Genomic DNA, 12,392 nt, shown 5'->3' with positions numbered 1-12,392 from the left:
ACGTAACAAAAGATAACGCCCACCGTGGGGCTCGAACCCACGACCACAAGGTTAAGAGCCTTGCGCTCTACCAACTGAGCTAGACGGGCATGTTGTTCGACTTCTGGTTTACATCATAATTAATATGTATATTTCTAACAATTTTCTCAATTAAAAAATGTCTCGATTGAAAGAAATCTAAATCTCAAAGATCAGGTACGATTTTTTTCTATAAAAAGCAAAAAAAGAAAGGAGACGTCGCCTTCTTTCTAACCTGCAGCAACAAATATGGATGGATCAAATTAGAGATAATGAAAAAGTGCATTTTCCTTAGCTAGACCTAGTCACTTAGACCAGGAGTGTAAAATTTTGTTTTCTTGTTATTTTAATTCTAATGGTATTCCTTGTAAGTTTTTTTAGAACTCAAGGTTGTCCTCTAAAATGTAATAAAAATGTATAGAAGGTATAATTTTATTTTAAAAAATAAACTTTATCTCCAATAAAAAATCTAGTATTTCAAATTTCAATGTTTGGATTTTTTACAAAAAATATTCTAATAATGTTATTAAAATACAACATAACATGCAACCGTTGACTTTTGATATGATAAAAGTATCATGAATTTCACATTAGGAGTAGTAATTAAGTATGGACAGCTAAGTTAGTAAAAAGAGAGATGGTGTTGATTGGTCATTAATTTATACATTATTGTTCAATTGTAAAACCATCAACCTTTTTGATGCTTATAAAACGAGACAACAAATCCTGCAGACTACACATTATAAGAAAACGAGAGAAAAAGATATACTATCGATCAATTGAGAAAAAGGGTCTGTACGGTTTAGTAATGCTAATGTACTTGGTGGGTAGTGGCTTTAGTCAAGGTATAAATAACCATCCCATATATATATAGATTAAATTACTATAATCTTAATGAATATTATCTCTTTGATTGATGATTCATTGATTCAATGTGTGTACGTAGGGGAAGTGACATGGTTGAGTAACGAAGTTGAATGGCGACTTATTCTGACCACGACTCAACTTCCTATCGTGGTTACGGTAACATCCTCGTTGTGCGATGACCGGTGCACTATATTGGATGATCAACTGGCCCGATTGTCTGAAACCTATGGTAACCTAATTATATTACGTAAAGCCAATATTTTGACGAATCCATTCTTTGCAATACTTTACAATTTGGTCAATGCCCCGATCATCATAGTCTTCCAAACTGGAAAAGAAATAGCACGTTTAGAAAATGATTTATCTTGGGGTGCAATCACTGACATAATCGACAATCTTTCACTCTTCGCCCCGCCCCCCTCGGATTTTGTGCAGCCGCCCTCCGATTCCGCCCCAGTCCCCTCTCTCGGAGAGTAAATGATAGTCTCATCTGAATCAGTAACTTCAAATATTTGCCTATGTATTTTGTGTTTGCTGCTTCCGCTATCAAACATTTGCCTATATTATTGTATTATATGATCATATTGTATTTAATGTGCTAATATAACAAGTCAATGATTAAGTTTATACATGATTAACATCGTAAGAAAGATTTCTTATGATCAGATATTTAACCGTTTTTCATACCAAAAAAAAGAAAGATATTTCAATTATGAATTGGTCATATGATCATAAAAATAGCTAGGAATTATGATCTGCACCTTTCTCATTTGTGAAATAATAACAGTAGTGTCTTCGTTCAATTTAATTATTTTATAATGTTTGAAAGCTACTATACAGATTGTTCCCCTACCATTCAAAAGAAGTAAATGCTTAATGTTCCCATGTACGCATTCATGTTTTGTTATTGTTTACCACAAAAAGAATTTCTAATTATATCAATAAATTAATCTTTTATAAACAATTTTTTTCCTAGAAAATCAATCAATAATGAAAAGATGGAGTATGATTTTGATACATTTTTGGTTTTCAACATAATATTCATGTCAATATTGCAAGCTAGTACTATATACATTGTTCTCCTAAAATTCAAAGATTTATATATATGCATAATCTTCGATTCATGTTTTGTAATTGTTTTACGTATAGTTCTATCACAAAAGAACATTGATAATGAATAGAATCATAAAATAATAGGTATCACTAATGATGGTGAATTGATTTACGTACCAAACACGGTATTCAAATCTTTTGATGTTATATATATATTGATCCAATAAGAAACACGTTTAGAATAGTCAAATACAGAGGAGTTGCAGAGAAAGGTTTTAGACAAACACAGCATTGTTATCCTAAGAACTAAAGAAGGTATATATAATTATATGCTTAATATTCACATGTGTATTAATTCATGTTTTGTAATTATAAATCATAAAAGAAACTTGGAAACTGAAAAAAACGGATATAGTCAGTCAAAAACTTTTAAAAGCCTGAAGACTACAACAAAATATAATGACATTATTAAAAAACAAAATCATAAAGCCTGCATAGATGAAAGTGTCATTACAAAAATAAGAAGAAAATCAAGTAAAAGAATCACAAAGACAGTAGAGTCTCAACGTGATTGGGTGAATATTGAATCCCACGTAAAGGTTTATCTTCTCCAAGTCCATTGCGTTGTCTAAAACCTTTATCTGCAACTCCTTCGTATTTGACAAGGCTAAACGTCTTTCTTATTGGATCAATGTATATAACTTCAAATGTTTTGAATACCGTGTTTGGTACGTAAATCAATTCACCATCATTGGTGATACCTATTAGCTTGAAATGGAACTCTAAACGCCGATCATAGTGAGAAAGAGGTAAAAAATTATAAGTTGACCATTCGCCCTTCTTTTCACCCTCTAAAACCCACATGGGAAGACTATTCTTCACATTGGAATGACCGAGAAAAGCGAACTTCCCTTTATAAGATATCATCATCTTTGGCTCACAACCACATGGTAATCTAATCGCTTGGAACTTTTCAGATTTTACTTCAAAAGTCATTATAAACCGATGAGTCGATGACGATCAATCTCGGCTAGATAATATAGAACACCGTTGATGCATCTGCATGGTCCATAATTGTTTTTGCGATTGCCACGGCTAGGGTGATGCTTATAATTGGTTTTGACTGTTCTCCATGATTCTTGATCTGCTGAACCCAATGTTAAAATCCTACACTCATCAGAAGCTTTATCACACGGCATGGCCACTACTTTGTGCGTCCGTTCGAGTGGATCATACCCTAAAAAGACTGTTAAACTCTCCCAGCTCTTGTCCGGTTTGCGTAAAGGTTTGAACTTTCTCATAGTAGGGTTCCAAACTATAGGCTTTGTACCTCTCTGGAAGCAGATCAAACCGTGGACCGACTCGGTTTTAATGGTGAAGCAGCTATGTTTTGGATAGGGTGTTTGGTAACTATCAAGAATCTGAGAAGAAGTATGAGAAACGGACTCGTTCGGTCTCCGATTAGGTTTAGGAACCGTGACAACAAAGAACCTGTCAGCTTCTTTGAAGAAGAACAAAAGATTAGGTCGAGTTTCGAACGAGTTGGTGAAATATGGAGCGGTGGTGATTGATGACCAATGCTTCGCCACACAACTAAACCTTACGACAGACTTCGCAGGAAGCCTTAAGAATATATCTGTGGCTATATCGAGAGGTATGGACAACGACGATGATGATTTACTTCTTTTCCTCGCCATATTTTCGTTCTTCTCTTCTTCTTCTTGTGGCTTCATCTTTTTCGTCGAAACCCTAATTCGTTTCACGATTTCGTTTCTCTCTGTATAAGGATCTGATCTCTCGACTTCTTTTGCCTCCCCTAAATATATATATATAAGGATTTTTAGTTCTTGAAATCTTTGGAACGGTCTATTCCTTGATATGATAGGAAAATAATTATTTACTATTTTAAATATTTCAAAGTTATATAATTAGTTACTAATTTAAAAATAAAATTGCTTAATAAAATTATCTAAAGCCTAAGACCATCACCATCAGAAAATTCTTAAAAAAAATATATATTAATATTTTAATCAAAACAGATATATTAATTATTATTTAATAGTTGAACTACAGTAAAAACTCTATAAATTAATACTCGATAAATTAATAAACACGATAACTTAATAAATTTTGCCGGTCCTAAGTCGGGCCAATGTAAAAATTAACCAAAATCGATAAGATAATAAGATAATAATTTTTTTGAAATCCCTATGTAAAATTATAGTCCCAATAATATTATAAATTAATAATCATAGATCTTAAGTATATATTTTAAGACTAATTTTTATATGAAGTTTTTGTTTAAACTACAATTATAACTCTTTTTAAAATACAACTGGTATGATCTATGTTGTACTCACATAACTATTTGCGTATTTGATCCGTAATAGTTGATTTTGTAAAAAACATTATTTGAAAAAACATTGCTAAGATTTGTGTAAAGAAAAATTGGATTAAGCTTCATGTTTACGTTTACGTTCACGTTAATATCGTAGATATAAAGACACAATATATTGCCAAAAAATAAATTAAAGAAGTCAAAGAAAAATAAAAACCTAACATAATTATATATGCAAACAACAAAGCATATAAAAAATTAAATTAAGAAATATTTTAAAAGAAATATAGTATTGTATTTTAAGTAAATATTTCTATAAATTAATATTTATTAACTTATAGGATAAATTAATAAATATTAATTTATAGGATAAATTAATATCACTATAAATTAATAAAATTTTATGGTCCCAACATTATTAATTTATAGAGTTTCTACTGTAATAGTATTGTGACAGCTGTCCAAATTGGATGAGAATAGTTTTTCAAAGTTTCTAGCAGAAAAAAACTTAATTCTCCTTCTCTCATACTTTTTATTTTTTAATTATTATTTTTTTGATTGGGGATCTCATTGAGATACTCCAATGAAGATGCTCTAAGGGAAATCTCATGTCAAATTGTTTTTTCTTTTTAAATTAGTTTTCCTATAAAACTTCTGGTTATCGAACAAAAAGGGTTGTTTCTGAAACTAGTTATGGAAGGTAAAAAATTTCCCTGAGCGTTCTTGATATCAAAAGTGAAAACGGTACCGTTTTGGACAACACAGTTACAATATCAGTTATAGCGAAGACTTTGTTAGCTCTCGAGCATTGACTCTTGTTTAACGATGAAATCCCCAGCGTTCTCGTCTACTATATCACTGGTTAAAGCAATGACCAACAAAAACATTCATCAGACCAATTTAGTTATTAAACAGAAGATGGTTTATATAACTAACCTGTCCGCTGCTTCGGATTTGGGAATCAAAGTGATCTTCTTTGACATGAAATGTTCGAGAAGATGAGATAAGTTTCTTTCTTGGCATAACTTGAATAGATGGTTCAAGAACTCATTGAATTGCTTTGGCTCCTGCTCACATATTTAAGAAGACTCCATGAAAAAGTTTTGAGAGAAAATGCACAAAGTCGAGATAGAGAAAATAGAAGAGACCTGCTCCAAGACGCAGCCTTTACGAAGAGCGAGTACACATTCCAATGCTTTGTCACCCTCGTCGGTACAATTTTCTACAAGCTTCATTATTAGGTTTTTCATTTGTGTGATTGCTTTCTCGGTCCAGTCAGTTTTATCTCTGCGGGATATCATGGCTTCAAAATCTTGAATTGGGTTTGCATCTCCGACTATATCAATTTTGTTCTCTTTGGCGTCATAAGTAATCATGCGATTGTCTTCATCATCTGAACCCGATGGTTTATCCCGCAACAATCTCTTAGAAGCCTTCTTCAACTGCAATGAAAGTCATGTCAAAGAGTTATGAATGAGATCATTCAGGTTCCTTTCTGAAAGCTGATGATTCAGGGGAACACACCTTTGGATTCTCCTTGACTTCAAAACTTCCACGAAACGTGTCCATTATGGATTTATTGTTGGAAGAGAGTTCAGGGTCCTGCTCCATAAGTCTCTTGAAAGTTCCATCCATTGGAGGTAAAGTAGCATCCGTGGATTTCGATTTCAACTCAAGGTATTCATAAAAGCGCTGATAAAAATATTTCATCAGTATGAGTTGACAAATTACCTGCAACAATTATACAAAGCAGAATAAAACTGGTATTACCTGCAAAACCGGGTTAGGAGTAAGATCAGGCTTTAGTACTTCCTCTTCCGCAGAAGGTGCAAGGTCAAGCATCTTAACCAAATTATCTGCTACTGCTTGTTGTTGTTCATCTGGCTTCCATGATGAAGGAAGCTTGTTGAAAGAAGGAAATGGAAACTCGCGGACATCCTCGGCGAAAGGTAGCACATTGAAGTAAAACGAATCAGGCTGCGAAAAAGGTAAATGATCATCAAATAGTCAGATTCGGATAGAAATTTTCCTTTCAGAAGATAACACTATTAACTTACAGTATCATCTCTTTCAGACACATTTGGAGTCAGGACCCCAACAACCACATTGCCTTGTCCATTTCTCCAGACACATCGTACAATTGCTACCTTGTTTGTTTCTTTCATTTCTCTTGCAATAGCAGATACGGCAAGTACAGATTTTTCTTTGCTTGGATCAGGAACAACTATATTCACGTCTTTCATGTAATAATGTCTTCATTGACATGCAGAGAAAAACACAAAACAGCATTCTCTCAAACTTTAACAACCAAGAGTTTACAGGCAAACATAGATATATGTCTTTATGTTTACCGCAGTATATTTGACGCCTCAGTAAATCCCAGAAGCTTCATGCCTTTGTCAGTTTTAAACTTGAGTGTTTCTATCTGATCTGGTGATATAGGAATAACCTGAGGTCCATAGCGAAAGCCCTTGATCCTTTCTTCTGGAGCAATAACCTCAGTAGATTCTGCAGTAACTTTGTAATCATAATCAACTTTTACTTCATGTTTGGCAAACTTGTCAGTTGGAGGCGCTTTGTCAGAATACATTTTTAGAGTGGGAAGTCTCTCCTCAGCCACTTTCTTATAAACCCACACCTACAAAATTTCACATTCTTATTTTCAGAAAAAATTTCACGAACAATTATATAAACGTGAATGAACTTAAGTACTGAATAACAACAAAGAACAGCAAGTTCGATGATATCTATAAACTCTGCACAACAAGCAAAAGACACAACCAAAAAAGCGTTACCTTAATCTTCATTGTTGGGTTAATTTCAAGGTCACCCCTGAACAAAGTAACTGGAGCCACCCTCCGGGTCTTTAAGGAACCAAGCAGTGAGAGTGGACTATCAACATTCACTGTTTTGGCAATCGCGTTGCTGGAGAATAAAGTCAACAGATGATCATTCTCCTCTATTACTCTCTCATGAGCATCACCACTTAAATTAGACCTCATAACAATGCTCTCCATCTTAATTCCCTCCGCAGCCATTTTCATAGCAATAGTGCTGACTTGATCATCTTTCGTCCCTTCAAATGGATCTTTGGTAGGACAAGCTGCGTTCGTGATGAGACACATCCGTTTTTTCCCCTTGTGTGCATTACCATACATCTTTATAAGCATATCCATCCCAACAATTAAAGCATCAAGAACTGAAGCCAGTTAAAGAACCAAGAAAATGGTAGCGAAACAGTAAAAATAAGCGGTAAACTAGCTAGCAGGATACAGTCTCCAGCTACAGTTCCTCGAGGAAGCTGCTTCACATGCTCTGCCGCTAATTCATCAACAACTCTGATATTCCTTAAAACTGTAACATTCTCATATCCACCTATCTCCCTAGCAAGCTCGTTTCCAGTTTCTGCAGAGGTCACATGAAACATTATTATCAAAGTACATCAACAAGCCGATAATACTCCAAGAAAGAACCATTGCAGTACTAAAGAGGATAGATTCCTAACTTCCTACTTTAATCAGTAATAAGAATAGATAGAGAGACCTTCAGTTCCAAAGACAACAATTCCAACTTCATCATACTTGTTGTAAATCAACTGCAACAACAAACCAAAACCAATAAGGAAAGATCCAAAATTCATGAACAATAATTTCAGAAGAAAAAGATCGTATACCTTCTTCTGAAGTAGCATTGAACATGCCTTTTCAACATCAGGGAGAACACTACGCATCGCAGGACCTACATCGAGCACCAAAACCAAACCCTCCTGCTTCCGATGAACACACACACACACATCGAATTAAAAGTAAAATCGAGCAGGACTAATTTCTCTCAAATGAAATGACAAATTAAAACCCTAAATTACTCCAAGAACAGTTCCAAAAATGAATCAATGAGATATCCAGAACATAATTGAGCATAAAACGAAGTCAAAATCAGCATAAACAGAATTATCAAAGAAGAAATGGTATGCAGCAATGTAGAATAACATGCACGAAACTAAGTAGAAAAAGAAACATCGATGGAAAACAAACAGAAGCTGAAGAAGGTATTAATTTCATTGAATTGATTTCTGAAGAAACCTATAAGAAAAAAAAACGAAGGTTAATATGTAACGAAGTAAGATTAGAAGAAATTATACCCGATTTCGTGCCATTGAGGAGTTGTGCTGGAAGAAGAAGGTGAAGAAGAAGAAGAAGAAGAAGAAGAAGAAGAAGAATGATGAGAAAAAGAGAGATGGTGAAACGAAGAAGACGAAGAATTTTTATTTTATTTTTTTGAAAATAGGCTGACTGACTCTAACGTGGCCTTAAAATGAGATAGGCCCATTGGGCTAAACTATCTAAGAAAAAGTCCATATGTCCAACTTCCAATATGGACTCTGTAGATTTAACAAAAATGGGTATTTTAATAAAGTATGTAATGAATCATATCTTATATAGTATATATCCCTCTGAATCTAAACATAACAATTAAATTTTACTTTTTATTTAAAGTTTAGAAATACAGTTACAAAAAATTATTTTCACTATATTAATTATTTTTCCATTTTAAAACCTCATAAACACATTATCATATTTTAATTTTTTTCAGTAGGCATCCTATATTTTTTTTAGTAGGATCCCAAACTTGAATTTTTCCATGTACCGATCGGTAGGCATCCTATATTAATTATGTCGCAAAGATGTGGTAAGACCCGACCTTGAGATCGTCGAGGATAAAGGGAGAACAAAGAGCATTTTGAGAAAGAAAGTCAACCCACATTTAGAAGAACGAACAAGATTCAATTATTCACAAAGGATATCAAATCATCAACTTCAGTGAAGTCACGCCCAATGCTCAAAATCATCAACCTCGCGTCACCACACACATATTTGTATACACTTGTCTTGTTTCTTAACCAAGAATACACGTATGTAATTTATTTCGCCGTCAAATAATGATTTTTCTTCAAAAATGCAAAACACATACAAATAGTTAAAAATGTTGTTGCGAACTTTCAACGTTAAAAAAAAACAGTTAGATTATATATTATATGTTTACTACTTTGTTTACTCATATTATTATTTAATTTGGTATAATTTCTGCATTTTAAAAACAATAGATATGTAACAACAATTAAATATTTTCTTTTTGTAAGATCAATTTCAATTTATTAAAACATCAAATAGTCTTATGTTTACCGTTTATATATGTTTCGGTTGGATTTTTAGAATCTTCTAAGCCATTGAATTTGTTCGTCATAGGCAGTTCGGTTGGAACTTTGAATTTCAGATATACAAAAAAAAATAGATTAAAAAAAAAAGAACTAAAATCACAAAAAATGTATAAGAACTTATTACATATTCTCAAATAAAACTGGACCTTTCCCTTTTTTTTTTGTGAGTCCCATATGGAAGTTGGGCTTAGAAAATTAAAAGTTGAAAAAAACTTTTTAATTTAAACTAAATATTTAAAAACAGTCTTTTTATAGTTTATATATGTTCCAGTTAGATTTTTGGAATCTTCTGAATCATTGAATTTGTAAGTAACATTTGCGGTTATGTGGGAAATATGTGAATTTAAATATACAAAAAAAAGTAGATAAGAAAACTAGAGATCACAAAGAATATATAAGAATCTATTACACTTTCTTGTCCAATATGGTATATGGAAGTTGGGCTTAAAAAATTAACTCTTTTTTAGTAAAATAAATATTTTTAAAACAGTATTTTAATACATTAAAATTTATAAATTATATTAAATATAGGCATGGGTCAATTAAGAAATATGCAAATAAACAACCAACACAGAAACCAAACCCTAATTCCCCATTCCCTGTCTTCTTTATTCTTTTAGGCGAATTTCAATTGCGTCCAAGCAAAGCACCACCTCTTACCCCGTTGATTTATTCGTCGATTTGCCTTTCGGTGAAATTCGCAATCGGATCTACTCCATTTGATTATTAACCAAGTCATGATTTTGAGTCAAACAATGGTTGCTGAAGCTGAGATCAGGGTTCTTGACGTTAAGTGCCATATCTCCGCTCCTAAAGATCAGAAGAATTTTCAGATCGACGAAGTTCGTGTTTCTGAGTCTGTCCGTGCTGAGATTTCGGGTTCCGCTGAAACGCCTCGATTCGGATCGGTATGTGTTTTTGGTTTCTTGTTCTAAAAATCGCTCATTTTTATTAATTGGGTTTCTTAGAAATTTCCCTTAGAAATTAGATCATGTGGATTCTTCTTTCTCGTAATTGAGTTTGTTGGTTTAGATTAGGAGTTATAATTTGATTTTGAGATTAGACCGTTGCTTGAAATTCTGATAATGATCCGATTCTGCATCAGGGCTTATATTAGTTTTGGGTTTCTTTTTGTTCTCTATTGCATAATAATGTTGAATCCTACATACCCTCTTCGATTAGGTTCGTGTAGACAATGGAAAATGATAAGATTAGTGTTGTGCTTTGGAAAGTTTATACCTTTGCATGAAGAATTAGTTTAGGTGTTCATGAATCAATTTTACATTGTTAGCGGAACGACTCTGATGCTCTGTTCTGGCTGTTCTGTTTCTTTAATTGTGCCAAGTTCAGGAATCTTAAACAAACCTTCTTATGTACATTTGTTGTAACAGGGCATGAGTTGTGTAACTACTACCATTGGAGAATCCGCCAGTGACTTTATCCCAACTATACGTTCAGGGAGCTTTGCTGACATTCGAAGTCGAGAAACCATGGAGGATGAACACATTTGCATAGATGATTTGTCAGCTCACCTTGGATCCTACAACTTCTCGGTACCAAGTGCTTTTTATGGTGTGTTTGATGGTCATGGTGGGCCTGAGGCAGCAATTTTCATGAAGGAGAACTTGACTAGATTGTTTTTCCAAGATGCTGTGTTTCCAGAGATGCCCTCCATTGTGGACGCGTTTTTCTTAGAAGAACTGGAGAATTCTCACCGAAAGGCTTTTGCTTTGGCTGATCTTGCCATGGCTGATGAAACCATTGTCAGTGGTTCATGCGGGACAACCGCTTTGACCGCTCTCATAATCGGACGACATCTTCTTGTTGCTAATGCTGGAGATTGTCGTGCAGTGCTATGTAGGAGAGGAGTGGCTGTTGATATGTCTTTCGATCACAGATCAACATATGAGCCAGAAAGAAGGCGGATTGAAGATTTAGGAGGATACTTTGAGGATGGATACCTCAACGGAGTCCTAGCTGTCACGCGTGCCATTGGAGATTGGGAACTGAAGAATCCTTTCACTGACTCCTCTTCACCACTGATTTCAGACCCAGAGATTGGACAGATCATTCTAACAGAGGACGACGAGTTCTTGATTTTGGCATGTGATGGTATATGGGATGTGTTGTCAAGCCAGAATGCAGTGAGTAATGTAAGGCAAGGATTGAGGAGGCATGGTGACCCGAGACAATGTGCGATGGAACTAGGAAAAGAAGCAGCGAGGCTTCAGTCATCAGATAATATGACGGTTATAGTGATCTGCTTCTCCTCAGTTCCGTCTTCACCTAAACAACCGCAAAGAAGAAGATTAAGATTCTGTGTTTCTGACGAAGCCCGAGCTCGGTTACAAGCAATGCTTGCAGGCGAGTGAAAGCAGTGTTTTTGGCAGTATGTACAAACAACAGGGATCGGGTGTTACCGATCAAACCATTATTTCTCTAATTTGAGATTCGATTCGATGAGATAAAATAAGAGACGTAGAGAGTGATAGAGAGTTAAGGTCTTGTTTGTAATGTGGTTTCTCATTTTTGATTGATCTGTTTTTTTGGTTTGTTTCAGAGAGAGATAGAGAGAAAAACCAGCCTGAAGTTTTGGTAGGATTATTGAAACTGATTAAGAGGATTTCATTTTTGTTCTTGAGGATTAGTGATGTTGTACCCATTATTGATTGTTTTAAGGAATTTTAATTTTAACTATTTTGAATCTAGATTTTGGAGGTTGGTTTAAGAATCTCTCTCCCATATATGTGGAATTCAGAGAGTTTCTTTCTGACTGTGAAAGGTTTTGGAGGTTTATCTCAAAAGCCTCAAATCCTGTCCTTACTTGCTTCTCATCATCTCTATCTTTATCTCTTTATCTTCTTCTCCTCCAACAATCTTCATGTCCATATATTTCTG

The 12,392-nt window shown here is 34.2% G+C and overlaps 4 protein-coding genes and 1 non-coding gene across 8 annotated transcripts; 2 read left to right on the top strand and 3 right to left on the bottom strand.

The window, feature by feature from the left end:
- Positions 1 to 16: 16 nt before the first annotated feature.
- AT1G48080 lies at positions 17 to 89 on the bottom strand. Its single transcript has one exon. It is a non-coding gene; the product is annotated as a tRNA-Lys (tRNA).
- A 683-nt stretch (positions 90 to 772) lies between these two features.
- AT1G48070 (Thioredoxin superfamily protein) lies at positions 773 to 1,513 on the top strand. 2 transcript variants are annotated; one of them, NM_001123973.1, is made up of 3 exons: positions 808 to 863; positions 965 to 1,114; positions 1,205 to 1,513. In NM_001123973.1, the coding sequence occupies exons 1-3, from the start codon at positions 827 to 829 to the stop codon at positions 1,360 to 1,362; spliced, it is 345 nt and encodes a 114-aa protein (NP_001117445.1). In that variant the 5' UTR covers positions 808 to 826; the 3' UTR covers positions 1,363 to 1,513. The 2 variants fall into 2 exon arrangements, with proteins under 2 accessions (NP_175241.2, NP_001117445.1); NM_103703.4 differs by having other exon boundaries at positions 773 to 863; positions 965 to 1,477.
- Positions 1,514 to 2,827: 1,314 nt separating this feature from the next.
- AT1G48060 (F-box/associated interaction domain protein) lies at positions 2,828 to 3,835 on the bottom strand. The gene has a single exon (NM_001333294.1). It carries the CDS (start codon positions 3,669 to 3,671, stop codon positions 2,934 to 2,936), a length of 738 nt encoding a protein of 245 aa, NP_001319170.1. The 5' UTR covers positions 3,672 to 3,835; the 3' UTR covers positions 2,828 to 2,933.
- An 851-nt stretch (positions 3,836 to 4,686) lies between these two features.
- On the bottom strand, positions 4,687 to 8,548 carry KU80 (Ku80 family protein). 3 transcript variants are annotated; one of them, NM_103701.2, is made up of 12 exons: positions 8,418 to 8,548; positions 7,950 to 8,042; positions 7,820 to 7,871; positions 7,550 to 7,681; positions 7,072 to 7,475; positions 6,628 to 6,914; positions 6,334 to 6,529; positions 6,047 to 6,253; positions 5,801 to 5,968; positions 5,425 to 5,718; positions 5,213 to 5,343; positions 4,687 to 5,134 (listed from the first exon to the last, which is right to left on the bottom strand). In NM_103701.2, exons 1-12 carry the CDS (start codon positions 8,430 to 8,432, stop codon positions 5,071 to 5,073), a joined length of 2,043 nt encoding a protein of 680 aa, NP_564520.1. In that variant the 5' UTR covers positions 8,433 to 8,548; the 3' UTR covers positions 4,687 to 5,070. The 3 variants fall into 3 exon arrangements, with proteins under 3 accessions (NP_564520.1, NP_001322094.1, NP_001322093.1); NM_001333292.1 differs by having other exon boundaries at positions 4,886 to 5,343; positions 8,418 to 8,500; NM_001333293.1 differs by lacking the exon at positions 7,820 to 7,871 and having other exon boundaries at positions 4,887 to 5,134; positions 8,418 to 8,480.
- A 1,490-nt stretch (positions 8,549 to 10,038) lies between these two features.
- Positions 10,039 to 12,346, top strand: AT1G48040 (Protein phosphatase 2C family protein). The gene is made up of 2 exons (NM_103700.4): positions 10,039 to 10,402; positions 10,886 to 12,346. The coding sequence occupies exons 1-2, from the start codon at positions 10,232 to 10,234 to the stop codon at positions 11,864 to 11,866; spliced, it is 1,152 nt and encodes a 383-aa protein (NP_175238.2). The 5' UTR covers positions 10,039 to 10,231; the 3' UTR covers positions 11,867 to 12,346.
- Positions 12,347 to 12,392: the final 46 nt, after the last annotated feature.

Source organism: Arabidopsis thaliana, assembly GCF_000001735.4.
Source record: "Arabidopsis thaliana chromosome 1 sequence".
Lineage (NCBI taxonomy): Eukaryota > Viridiplantae > Streptophyta > Magnoliopsida > Brassicales > Brassicaceae > Arabidopsis > Arabidopsis thaliana.
The sequence above is the reverse complement of the archived record's forward strand: the minus strand, read 5'-3'. Positions and strand labels throughout refer to the sequence as shown.

Coding starts and splice junctions, on each gene's coding strand:
- KU80 (NM_103701.2), bottom strand. Junction 6,254..6,333: donor TGTCTGAAAGAGATGATACT/GTAAGTTAATAG, acceptor CCTTTTTCGCAG/CCTGATTCGTTTTACTTCAA. Junction 5,344..5,424: donor AAGGCTGCGTCTTGGAGCAG/GTCTCTTCTATT, acceptor ATATGTGAGCAG/GAGCCAAAGCAATTCAATGA.
- AT1G48040 (NM_103700.4), top strand. CDS start 10,232: ATGATTTTGAGTCAAACAATGGTTGCTGAAGCTGAGATCAGGGTTCTT. Junction 10,403..10,885: donor AAACGCCTCGATTCGGATCG/GTATGTGTTTTT, acceptor TTGTTGTAACAG/GGCATGAGTTGTGTAACTAC.
- AT1G48060 (NM_001333294.1), bottom strand. CDS start 3,671: ATGAAGCCACAAGAAGAAGAAGAGAAGAACGAAAATATGGCGAGGAAA.
- AT1G48070 (NM_103703.4), top strand. CDS start 827: ATGCTAATGTACTTGGTGGGTAGTGGCTTTAGTCAAG. Junction 864..964: donor GGGTAGTGGCTTTAGTCAAG/GTATAAATAACC, acceptor GTGTGTACGTAG/GGGAAGTGACATGGTTGAGT.